This window comes from Ictalurus furcatus, chromosome 5 (genome assembly GCF_023375685.1).
Source record: "Ictalurus furcatus strain D&B chromosome 5, Billie_1.0, whole genome shotgun sequence".
In the NCBI taxonomy this organism is placed as follows: Eukaryota; Metazoa; Chordata; class Actinopteri; order Siluriformes; family Ictaluridae; genus Ictalurus; species Ictalurus furcatus.
In genome coordinates, this window is record NC_071259.1 from 77,131 (window position 1) to 90,000 (window position 12,870).

General features: G+C 41.6%; 1 protein-coding gene across 1 annotated transcript in view; it reads left to right on the top strand.

Moving 5' to 3' along the window:
• Positions 1 to 1,536: 1,536 nt before the first annotated feature.
• Positions 1,537 to 12,870, top strand: part of LOC128607264 (glutathione hydrolase 1 proenzyme-like) — a gene marked incomplete at its 5' end in the record, with an annotated part of 11,886 nt that continues 552 nt past the window's right edge. The window contains 12 exons of the mRNA XM_053623938.1: positions 1,537 to 1,610; positions 2,979 to 3,109; positions 4,530 to 4,619; positions 4,840 to 5,032; positions 5,193 to 5,353; positions 5,619 to 5,768; positions 8,353 to 8,489; positions 8,884 to 9,071; positions 9,210 to 9,337; positions 9,638 to 9,750; positions 11,927 to 12,040; positions 12,369 to 12,870. The exon at positions 12,369 to 12,870 is cut by the window's right edge and continues 552 nt beyond it. Of these exons, the coding sequence (XP_053479913.1) occupies positions 1,537 to 1,610; positions 2,979 to 3,109; positions 4,530 to 4,619; positions 4,840 to 5,032; positions 5,193 to 5,353; positions 5,619 to 5,768; positions 8,353 to 8,489; positions 8,884 to 9,071; positions 9,210 to 9,337; positions 9,638 to 9,750; positions 11,927 to 12,040; positions 12,369 to 12,515 (1,626 nt within the window). The remainder of the gene's footprint in view (positions 1,611 to 2,978; positions 3,110 to 4,529; positions 4,620 to 4,839; positions 5,033 to 5,192; positions 5,354 to 5,618; positions 5,769 to 8,352; positions 8,490 to 8,883; positions 9,072 to 9,209; positions 9,338 to 9,637; positions 9,751 to 11,926; positions 12,041 to 12,368) is intronic.

Below are 12,870 nucleotides of genomic sequence, written 5' to 3' on the forward strand. Positions count from 1 at the left end.
ACATAATTTGACACACACATACATAAACACGCAAGAAAAACCGAAGTGAAACCCGAAACTTTTGGCCATTGGGAACTAACAAAACATTTCCCTTTTATCTCAGCCTTTGTGAGAAATATTTCACACATATTTCTGATGTATGGACATTACCATTCCATTACCCCACCCCACCCCACCCCCTTTCCCTCTCCCAATCTTTGCAATATATCTTACAATAAAAATGGTTTGTACAATTATAGACATAAGGAGCCTCATGTACCACGCTGGATATGAATGGATTTAGTTTTAAATCGTTCAGTGGAGCATTTGCACAAGAACATTTGCGGTGATGGATTTTGGGAAGTGTACAGTAGTCTGTAGGCCATGTCTGTAGGCCGTGGTGTGTTCTGGGAAACTGAGTTCATGGACGGAGTTGTCCTGACATATATTAGATGATTTAAGATAAATAGCTGTATATTAGGCTAATACCCTGCTAAAAATAAACCCAATAGAAACCCTCATATAATTTGTAATGGTTTTAATGGTTATAATGGGAATTGTATTGGTTTTAATGGTCCCTATGGGTCTCTACTGGTAATTTGTTGCCTTCTGTTGGTTGCATGTTATGTCTAGTTGATACCATTAAGGACTGATAATGGTAATGGTTTTAATGGTTAGCAGATGGTTTGTAATGGCATCTGTAGTGGAAACCATTAGAATTCCTGTGATGGCTTCTATTGGGGTTTTTTTTCAAACTCAGATTAACTTTTGGTAAGTTTAGCTAGCTAAACTCGAACAGAGCTGACTAAACGTTTAAATTAATTTTAAAAAGATCATTAGCTGCCAACACTCTTGATTTTTAAAATAAAATAAAATAAAATAAAATAAAAGGTCAAATCTAGAACCATTAAGGGTTCTTTGGTCCCAGGTCCCAGGTGCAGCATTAATGTAAAATGGATGATGTAGTTCTCTTGGGACTACGCTATTACCTGAAGGAGGTCTACACCTCCCTTTGTCGGCACACACAGGTGTTATGCAACCAGACGTTACGGATATATTCATCACACGCAGGGGTAAAGTCAGAGCCTTGTTTTCTGGCTGAGATTCATTAATTGTAATCGATATTATACGGTGATTTGTTAAGTAAATGACCCAGACACTGATAATTACACCTTTAATTGAGGCCTGGACATAATTACAGCTGTAATAACAGCTAGTTCACGTCATCACGTCTCACACTGAGCATTTACAGTTCCTCCGGCTGGAGATCCTTTCACTCGGGGAAAATTCACAATTTGGAAATTAGTTTAGTTTAAAACATTAAGACACTGAGACTGAACGCTGAACGCTGAACAGTCAGGGAAGACGTTAAAGTGTGTTTTTGATTGTGTTATGATGATTAAAAACTAATACAGTGACATTATTACTGTAATAACATTATTCATTTTTGTGTTGTGTTTGAACAGACTCAAGGTAAAGAAGTCCATCAGTGTTTCCCTGGTGTTCATTACTGTGATACTTTTTCTCATCCTGCTCTTATGGTGGATATATAAAGATACCAACATCTCAAATCACTGCTACTCCAAAGCCGCTGTAGCAGCCGATGCTGGGAAATGTTCTGAGATCGGCAGGTAGGACAAAAAACGACCTTCACTCACAATATGATCAAAATTCCTGTTAGTCATTAATCCTGTCATTCGTCACAAATTTCACTACATCACCAGAGATCTACATTAAACCCAATATAACCCAGTCCGGGTTTAGTTATTCACTGAGGGGCATTTACTATTCCTGATTATTTGCGCGGTTTAAAGATAAGTATTTGTGAACTGCTGACACGCGACAGAGTCCGAGACAGATGCAGTTGGAAGGCGAGATCAAAAACCAGAATAACAATCACCGAAACAAAAGACTTGGTAAGTCAGGTAAGTGTATTCTGAGCATTACTTTGTGAGAGTTCCTGTATATATAGTGTGAGTGTGTGACTGGAAACAGCTGTGTATGATTAGTATTCCGGGGAGTATGAGCATGCTGGTGGAGTGAAGTGTTGGTGGAAATGTTTGTAGCCTGCGGTGTATTCTGGGAAGTGAAGTTTCCGGTGGATTCCGGCATTGGCGTGACAGAACCCCCCAAAGACCTCACTCTGGGAGCTGAACTTCTTCTTGGTCTACCTCTGGGGTGAGGGGCTGTCATTCCGGGTGCTTGGCATGGAATTCCTGGCAGATCAGTGGGTCTAGAATATTGTGTGCTGGATTCCAACATTGTTCTTCTGGGGTGTTGCCCTCCCACGCAATGAGATACTCTTTCTGCAGCATGAACTCGGGATACTCATTAATTCAATTCAATTCAGTTTTATTTATAACAATGGATATTGTCACAAAGCAGCTTTACAGAAATATATCAATTCCGAATATAAATTTAAAATATATTAAGTTATAATGAGCTAGTCAGAGGCGACGGTGGTGAAAAAATAAAACTCCCCAAATGGTCCCACTGGCAGAGCAACGTCAAAGCTAGCCTGAACATCTGGCACCCTTCATCAGGCCCTGGGCGGGTGCTTTTCCACCAAAATCCCAGAACTTCCCGAACAATTGGGTCAGCTGCCTGCAGTGGACATATTGCACTAAGTGGGCCTCAGACTGCAGCTGGCATATGCAATCTGTCTTACGTTACCTTCCTGCTCCTGGGAAAGGACTGCTCCCAAATCTTGGTAGCTTGCATCCACCTCCAGGATGAAGGGTTTAGAGAAATCCACATAAGCAAGTACTGGGGAAATGGTAAGTTTTCTTTTAACACCTCGAAGCTCTCCTGACACCACTCATTCCAGGTGCTAGTGAACCTCCTCCAGTTTGCTTCACCTTCATGCCAGCAAACTCCTCTACCAACCTATGTAAGAGGGCAGCCTCTGTACTTTCAGCTCAGTCGAATATGTTTTTCCTCTGAGACTGTAACGGTCACGTTGTTGTTGTTGTGTTTGTTCGTGTGTGTGTGTGTCTCAGGGACGTGTTAAAACGAAATGGTTCTGCTGTGGACGCCGCCATCACAGCGCTGCTGTGTGTCGGACTGTTTAACGCTCACAGCATTGGCATCGGAGGAGGACATTTCTTCATCATCTATAACGGCACTACAGGTGATACTCATCTATCTGTCCATCCATCTGTCCATCTATCTGTCCATCCATCCATCTGAAAATCTATCTACAGTTGAGGTCATAAGTTTGCATATGCCTTGCAAAATCTGCAAAATGTTTATAACTTAAATAAATAAATAAATAAATAAATAAATAAGAGGGATCATTAAAATTGCATTTAGTTCCACCCTGAAGAAGTTATTTCACACAACAGATGTTTACATATAGTATAGTCCACAAGACACAATAATAACTGAATTTACACAAATGAACCATTTCAAAAGTTTACACACGCTTTATTCTTAACACTGTGTGTCGTTACCTGGATGATTCACGAGTGTGTTTAAGTTTTATGAGTTGTTCACGAGTCCCTCACATTCTTTACTTTTCCAGCATCTTCTGCAAACTTCTGAACAGGATGATCGGATGGAAATTCTTAGTATTTTGTATAAAGGTCTTATTTTTTCATTTACTGCCCTTCACAAGCTACATAAGATCAATTTTATATTTTTTCCCAGAAGACAACATAATAACAATTTACACCGATCGTCCTGTTTTTTAATGTCAAACTTAATCCGTTTTGATTATTTAAATTTATTTATAATAATATAATTTATTATAATATTTATTTAAGTTTTATATAGAGCTATTTGCATTCCCCAATATTCCTCTTATTTGCTTTTCTCTCCATTGTCAAAATGAATATGGATACCCCACAGTTACATAGGTATGAGGTCATTTGCATTGACCATTTATGGATATTTGTGGGCGGTAACCAGGTGGGAGAAGAGACTTTTTCACCTGCGCACATTTTCAAGAAATGGCATGCAGGAGTACGGATTTGCTTGGAAGTCAAGGCCATATGCATAGGCCAAGGAAGTCCATATGCTCTTTATGTGTTTAAACACGAAATAAGCACAACAACTTAAGAAGATGTTTACAATTGACCATCTAGTCATCTGGGCATGGAATTGTACGTGCTGGATGTTACAGCGCTGTGGCTGTGGCGGTTGTAGCTCAGGTGGTTGAGCGGGTTGTCCACTAATCGTAGGGTTGGCGGTTCGATTCCCGGCCCGCGTGACGCCACATACTGAAGTGTCCTTGGGCAAGACACTGAACCCCAAGTTGCTCCCGATGGCAAGTTAGCTCCTTGCATGGCAGCTCTGCTACCATTGGTGTGTGAGTGTGTGTGTGAATGGGTGAATGAGACACAGAGTAAAAGCACTATATAAGTGCAGACCATTACACTATCTGATAATCCATTCATCTATCTATCTGAAAATGTATTGATCAACCTGACAATCCATTCACCCATCGTGCCTGACTGAGATGAAAATCTTCTTCAGGATAGATAAGTGCAATATTAATTCACTGACAGTTCATTCACTGAAAGTGCACTATTTCTGTTTTTCTCTCTTAGGGAAAGTGGAGACAATCACGGCGAAGGAAATGGCTCCCCGAAACGCATCACGTGACATGTTCGGCAACAGCACACAACTCGCTCAAAAAGGTGCTGAACATTCTAAACATGAAGAAATCCTGTTAGCAAAAAGTGTTTACAATGTAAGCCAACGTTTAAAATGTTCACCAACAAAATGCAAAATAAAGTTTATTCTTATTTGATTCAGTTTAATTAGATTTTGCCTCATTTGTTTTAGAATCATAAAGAAGACGTCTCTCCCAAAAAGGTTTTTAGACATCATGTCCGTTGTGTTTTGATGAATAAACAGGAGGCCTGTCCATCGCAGTCCCCGGTGAGCTCCGTGGCTATGAACTGGCACACCGGCGTCATGGCCGCCTGCCGTGGAAGGAGCTGTTTAAGCCGAGCATCCAGCTGGCACGTGATGGCATCCGAGTCAGCAGAGCTCTCGCCAAATCCATGTGGGATAACCAGGAGGCCATTCAGGCTGATCCAGCACTGTGGTGAGGAACAATATCACTATCATGGACACGTCAAAACATCATCACCACCCCTGTGTTCTATTCAGGAGGAGGCTGCCTATGTATTGAGAATCAAATATAATGGAGCTTTGTTTAAAAAAACATGCAATGTTTTTTTTATTGTATTTATTCTCTGTTACAGTGAAGTATTTTGTGATTCCAACAAAACAATCCTGAGGGAAAACGACACTATCAGATTTCCACGGCTAGCAGACACCTACGAGAGGATCGCTGAGGAAGGAGCTGATGTTTTTTATAATGGCTCCATGGCTAAAACGATAGTGAATGACATCCGGGCTGCAGGTCCATCAGTGTTTAACTATTAAAGTCTACAACATGCTACCAGCTTTGTTATTAGCAGCATAATGCTAAAATACCCTGCAATCACTGAGATGCATGCTAATATTCACTACAGTGTAGATGCTAATCCATACTACAGTATAAATGCTAATACTCACTACAGTACTGATGCTAGTCCATACTTTCACATACAGTAAGAGGCTAATACTTACTGCTAATCACCTCATGTTGTATGCTAATCTGTTCATGGTGTTTTGGGATGATCCAGGTGGTGTTATAACACTTGAAGACCTGTCAGGGTATACAGCAGAGTTGAATGAAAGCTCATTGAAGATAAATGTAGGAGAATACACCATGCATTTTCCAGATGCTCCATCTGGCGGTCCTGTGCTAGCGCTAATCCTCAACATTGTGAACGGTGAGTGTGTATGTCGTGTGTTCCTTTGTGTGAGATAAATTGACATTAGAAGGCTCTAAAACATCTGTATTAGCCATGTAGATTTTCTCAACAGTTATGCTAACTCACTGTTAGCCACTCAGACCTTATTAATTAGCATTATTAGCTGGAGGAGTTTAGACCTGAGACACACGCTTCAGACTGTCTGAAGGAAAAATGTTGTGGATCAAAAGCCTTGTAACTTAATTTCATTATCCAATTGCAAACTTGATCATGTGGCATCACCACTAGTCTTGTCATACCGCTTAGCATAACGTTATGGTTTTAATTAGAAATGATTTATAATAGTTTACATACAAATCAGGATTGTGCTAACTTTACCCAGCTAACTCTCACTAGTTATCTAAGTGTGGAACCCCTGGTAGGTGTGAGGACACGAGGGGCAGGCTTTGGAGCTTAACTTTTTTTTCTTTTTATTTTCTCTCTTTTTTATCTCTGCACTTTTCAGTGCTCTGTTGGTTTAATGACAAACGCCACACAAACACACATGCATACATTTCTGCTTTCTGGTAGCTCAGTTCATTCCACATGCTTTCTGGTACGTCTTTCTCCATCTCTGCAACGGACCCACTGTACATAAAGAACCATGTTAATTACACACAAGTGTATGTTCATTCCTGGAATTAAGTCTCTTTCATGCAGACTCCACACTCTATTCACAAACGGTGCTTGGCTGCAGCCGACTCCCCCCGCAGGTGAGAGAGGAAATCCACCATCTGTGTCCCCAGCCTGTGGAACACCTCAATCTTAAATTGCTGAAGTGCAAGACACCAACAAGTGATCCACATGCTGGCATCCTTAAGGCAGTGGAGCCACTGGAGCAGAGGGTGGTCCAAACAAAGGGTTAAGGCCCTTCCCAACAGATAGTATCAGTGGATGAGGACTACCCAATGGATGGTTAGGCACTTCTTCTCTATTTTGCTATAGCTCTCTCACACTGAGAGCTTTCGGCTGATGTATACCACTGGGCACTCCTCCTTCCCCACCTCCTGAGACAGCACAATCCCCAACCCCCCATCGGATATATCAGTGTGTAAAACAAAGGGGAGAGAGAAGTCAGGATGATGTAAGAGTGGTCCACCTTAAAAGGCAGTTTTCACCTAAGCAAAGGCCTGTTCGCACAACTCCATCCACTGCACCAGATCTGGCACTCACTATTTAATGAGGTCAATCAGAGGGCTGGTGATGTCTGAATAATTAGGCACAAACTTATGATAATAGCCAGTTAGCCCCAGAAACTCACTTGCACCTGTGAGTCCCACCCATCTTAAGGATCTCAGGACAGCCCTCAACTGTTGAATGTGCCTCTTCCAGTCATTACTCTAAATAATAATGTCATCTAAATAAGCAGCAGCGTAGGCAGTGTGTGGGTGGAGGATTCTGTCCGTGAGCCCTGAACAACCCTAAAAGAAGGATGACGAATTAGTGTAACCCAAACAGAGTGGAAAAGTCAGTTTTTTCTTAAGACATTGGAGTCAAAAAGATCTGCTAATACCCCTTAGTCAAATCCAGTGTCTAATTAAAGCAAGCTGTTCCTAAATAATTGAGCAGTTGGCTTTTCTAACGTCCACACAGAACTAGACCAAACCATCTGCTTTGGGTACCAGGACCACAGAGCTAGACCAGTTACTGTGGGACTCCTCAATTATACCCATACAGGGCATGTCTGTGAGCTCCTCCAGAACCACCTGTTTTTTTTGTGATCAGGCAAATGGTAGGGTCAGCTGCATATAACCACCCCAGGGGCATCTCAATGTGGTGCTCTGTGAAATTAGTGCGCCCAGGTAGAGGCAAAAACACATCAGAAAACTTTGCATCTTGGTAACCTCTGCAATTTTGGAAGGTAAGATGGGGACCAGTCCCTCCGGTCCCAGCTCCTCCCCCTCAGGAATCACTGTCACCAAAGCCACAGGGACCACCTCTCTCCATGGATTGAGGAGAATGAGAATGAGGTTGTTTTCTGATGTGTTTTCTGATGTGTTTTTGCCTCATAAGATTTGGAAGGGGAAGGAGAGATTGGGGAGGGAATGAGCTGAATCAGAGCCTGTGACTGAGGAGAGGCTTTAGGAGAGAAGACCCTAATTTCCGATGAGCACTGATTGAGAATGGGGTGGAGGGGGAAATTCAGAGACAGAGGGGCCCCCTGCCCTCAGATACGCTGTGAGCTGGGTTTCCCCCGACGTTAGGGGTAGCAGGCCGACCACCCACTGTGTTTCTGGCCAGCCTTACGCTGCCACCACACACTCAAAGAGCTCCATGAATGGTTCTGGAGCATAATGGAGCCCCATCTTCATTCAGTAGCCAAATTTGTTTGCAATCTAGCTATAAACATTATTTCTAGTGCTGGCTCATGATAGATAAATAGTTAACATGAATGCAAGTGAGAAATAGCGCTCCGTTTGAATGAGAAGATTCCACATAAACGGCCCCTTCTTGTGATGTTCATTAGCACTCGCTGTCACCACATGAAGGTTAAATGAAAGCTTATAACTAGTGTATGATGATGATGATGGTGGTCTAAAAGTCTTAAACTTCCTCTGTGCAGGTTATAATTTCTCACACCGCAGTGTGTCGACTACAGAGAAGAAGACGCTCACTTACCACCGCATCATCGAAGCTTTCCGCTTCGCCTTCGCTATGAGGAGCAGGCTGGGAGATCCTCACTACCTCAACATCACTGACGTGAGAGAGTGTTTATTTTGACATCATGGGCGTGCTGTTCATCAGTATCACTACGTTCACCGTAGCAAGTCACTCATGTTGTTTATACTTGTTTCTTGTGGGCGTGTAACAACAGCTTCTGTTATGCTTGTGGTGTGGCTATTCCAGCATTTTTTGGTTCCAATGTACCTACAGTAAGAGTAGTAACTATATACAGCTTCTAAAGCTAACTAGTATGAAACCACGTTTATAAGTTTATCTTCCATTTTTGCCTCAAACAGGAACTAAAGATGTGAGCGGGAAACTATTAAAACCCTTAGAACACAAGCCATACGACTGGTCTGATGAACCATTCGATCCAATCCTTTGGGTTTGTCACTTTATCGAGTTCGTCATTCCCTCTGTCCCTCTTCAGCTCATCCACAACATGACCTCAGACTACTTTGCCGATGACATCCGCAGTAAGATCACAGATAACACCACGCACCCAGAGAGTTTCTATGGGCCGGAATACTTTAACCCTGAGGATCATGGGACGGCTCACCTGTCCATCATCGCTGAGGATGGGAGCGCCGTGGGTGTGACCAGCAGCATCAACCTGCAGTAAGACCAAAATAAATAAACACACAGCTCTGAGCCAATCAGAACACACTTTACTGCTCTCAACCAATCAGAACACACCATACTTATCTCAGCCAATAAGAGCACACTATATAAAGTCCTGATGGTGTTTATGTGCAGGTTTGGTTCTAAAGTGATGTCACGTTCCACTGGAATCATCTTTAACGATATGATGGATGACTTCAGTTCTCCAAACATCACAAACGCATTCGGCATTCCTCCTTCTCGTAGTAACTTCATCCAACCAGGTAACAGATTTTATCTAATTATTCAGGTTCGTTTCAGAGACACAGAAGGTTTTATATAGACAGATAAACTGTGATAATGTATCGTCCAATATATTACAATACATGTATCACACGTAGCGTTATTAATCTTCACAGTGTAATCTGTAGTTAGTGCCACTGATGATGTAGCTCTGTACCTTTACATTACCGTATGCTCATTTGGCCACACTGATCTAATATTGTGATAATATTGTAATAAAAGTTTTGTAAATGATTGTGATATGAAGCAGGAACACTGTAACATGTCCACTGTGTGTGCAGGTAAAAGGCCGCTCTCGTCCATGAGCCCAACCATCATCTGCGACAAACACAACAAAGTTAAAATGGTCGTGGGAGCTGCAGGTGGGACGAAGATCACCACGGCAACGGCTCTGGTAACACACACAGCTTTAACCTTAAAAGGTCATGAAACCTCCCTCTTTCAGCTCAAGTCTACCTCTCAATGTTTTTGAAAAATGCAGCTTAAATTGGCGTGCATGGCTGTGTGAAGAGGGGAGGGGGAGTGGGCGTGGCAGAGAAAGGCAGGAGAGGAAGAGGGGGGGCGAGCCTTCACGTCACGTATTCCTTGTACTGAAGGTTAGGATGGATGCAAATGCAGATAAAAGTTTAATGATAGAGAGACAGGGAGAGAAATCCAAAGCACGAGACAATAGCGAGATCAAGAAACAGGCAAAGGGTCAGGAGATTGGCAAACAGGCATAAACATGGCAAGGCTAGAATCGAGAACGAGAAACAAGAACAAGATCAAGAACCATGAAACAAAACGAGGAACAGGGTATAATTGCTTGGTACAGTGATAACACTAATACTTCGCAAAGACATTGTAGAAAACTCTTTATACTGTGTGAGTGAGTGTGTGAGATTGGATGCAGGTGTGTGTTATTAGAATGAATGAGTGTTCTGGGAATTGCAGTCCATGGCGGCCATGTTTGTAGGCTGCAGTGCAGGATGGGAAATGTAGTCACTGGTTTGCTGTGATATGACACTTCAGAACACTCAAAAAAAAGATGGATCGTGACAAAGTTTGCAGATGAGACAGCAGACTTCTCTCCTCCTGAATCCCCAGGGCTAAATGGAGACACAATAGATAGCAATGCAGGTCCTCTGCCTTGTCTATTTAAACCCTTAGCCCCTAGCGTGACTATGGAGGAAAACATAACAAAACCGGAGGCAGTGCGGATGGGAGGAGTGTTGTCATGGTAGCTAGCTAATAAGCTCAAGCTTTTCATGAATAAAAGGCGAAGGCTCTTCCCTTTAATGCGGACTCTCGTTGTATAGTTTTGCACATGATGGCATGCGGTGCTTTAAGTGCTTTAATTAGCTCAAAAGGCAAGTAAAACTGTCATGGTTAAAATTAGACACATACCTCATCTGAAGGGATGGAAAAGTCCTCGGGACTGAGTACCGCATCACTGTGTAGACACAAACTGCCTTCATGAGCAAGTCCGAAGTCCACCTTTCTCCAATTCTCATAGTACTCCCGAGAAAACACCCTTGAACACTTAGACCACTGAAACAAACACCTGTGCCCCATTAGAACCTCTCTCATCGACTACATCTGTAGGAAAGCACCACGTGCTGTCATGAATAAATAAGAGACAGCATCCTCTTATAGGATAAGAACACACAGGCTCATGAACAATTATGAGACACCGACAAGTCATCGAAGTACTATAGTACACTGCCACGTCACTGCCTGTGACATGTGACATGTGACAGGAAGAGATTTTAAAAGCAGGAAGACGAAAATAGCAACAAAAAAAAAAGCTAAAAATTAACCAGTTTTCTCCTACAATTAAAATGAACAGATGCTGAGATTGTCTCTTATGGTGTGTGATACGAACACCTCTGTTAAAATCTCAGAAAATGTAGTTGTGTTTCATGACGCTTTAACACACAACTTCATCCATAACATATTAAAAATATGTCCATCTGTACATCCATGTTTATCTATCCAACAATCCATTCATTCATCCATCTGTTGAACAATCTATTTATCTATCATTTATAAATCCAACAATCCATTCATCCATCTGTTCATTTATCTATCTGTGCATCCATGCATTTATTTATCCATCTAGGCATCATCCATCCATCCATCCATCCATGCATTTATCTGTTCATCCATATCTATCCAGTAGTCCATCAATCTGTCCATCCATCCATTCATTTATTTATCCAACTATCCATGTCTTTTCATCACTCCATCCATTCATACATACATCTCTTGATTTATTCATCCATTTATTTATCCATCCATCTCATGTCTATTCATCCATCCATCCCTCCATCTGTATATCCACCCATATGATAACTGTTGGCATATAATCATCCACCTACTGAATGATCTGTACTTATTTCATCCCTGCATCCACCTTCTGGAAAAACAGTGTGAGTTCCTCCATCAGTCTGATAACAGATGGTCAGTGAGTGTGTTACTGAGATTATAAACGTTTCTAAAACACTGTTACTGATTAACACAGTAATAAGTGTTGTTATAAAGGTTTATGAACACAGGCCACACAGTGAATCGTTTCCTCTCGGTCACAGGTGATCCTGAACACTCTGTTCTTTAACTACGATCTGAAGAGAGCTGTAAAGGAACCCAGATTCCACAACCAGCTCAACCCCAACGACACCGTGCTGGAACAGGACTTCGAGAAGGTGCGGCTGGAATATTACAGTGGGCATCAGGACACATGTTTAAGTGAATCAAATCGAGTTTTGATTAATAAATTTATCACACGATACAGACAAAGCACGTGATACGTGACAGCACAGTTAAAGTGACAGATACAACACAAAGATTCAGCTGAGTCATTTGAAAGAGTCATTCACTTAAAAGAACAATACATTTATGAGTCAACTGCCCTTCTTTTATCTTTTTCACAGAGATTTCCGAGTCTCTGAGCATCATTATAACAAACACGTGACTCTTTTCTTCTCTTGTGCACTAACAATAATAATAATTTACTCTATATTTAAATTACAGAGTGTTATAGATGGACTAGAGCAGAAGAATCATGTGATAAAGTGGTTGGAGGGTACTCCTTCAGTGGTTCAGGCCGTGGTGAGGCAGGATGATCAGATCTGTGCAGAATCGGACCCACGGAAAGGAGGATATCCCGCCGGCTACTGAAACAAACTTTAATAATAATCAACTTTTATCTGTACAGATATTTACACACACCATCTCCCTCCATATACTGTTTATATTTCATATATTTTAACTATTTGCTGGAAGACACGGGTTAAAATTTGACCTTAAATTAAAGAAGAAACACTTTTGGATGTAAAGATGGATGGTGTGGCTTCTTTTATTTATTGTATTCAGTTCATATACAGCCAGATTGTGCTCCTTACATTCCTTCTGAATGCTGTATTATTTGATCTCACTTCATTTCTTCTATTGTGTGTTGGAAAAAAAAAGTGTGGAAGAGAAATACAACACATGGAGACTGAATATATTTTTTATATTTGAAAAAAAAGAGACA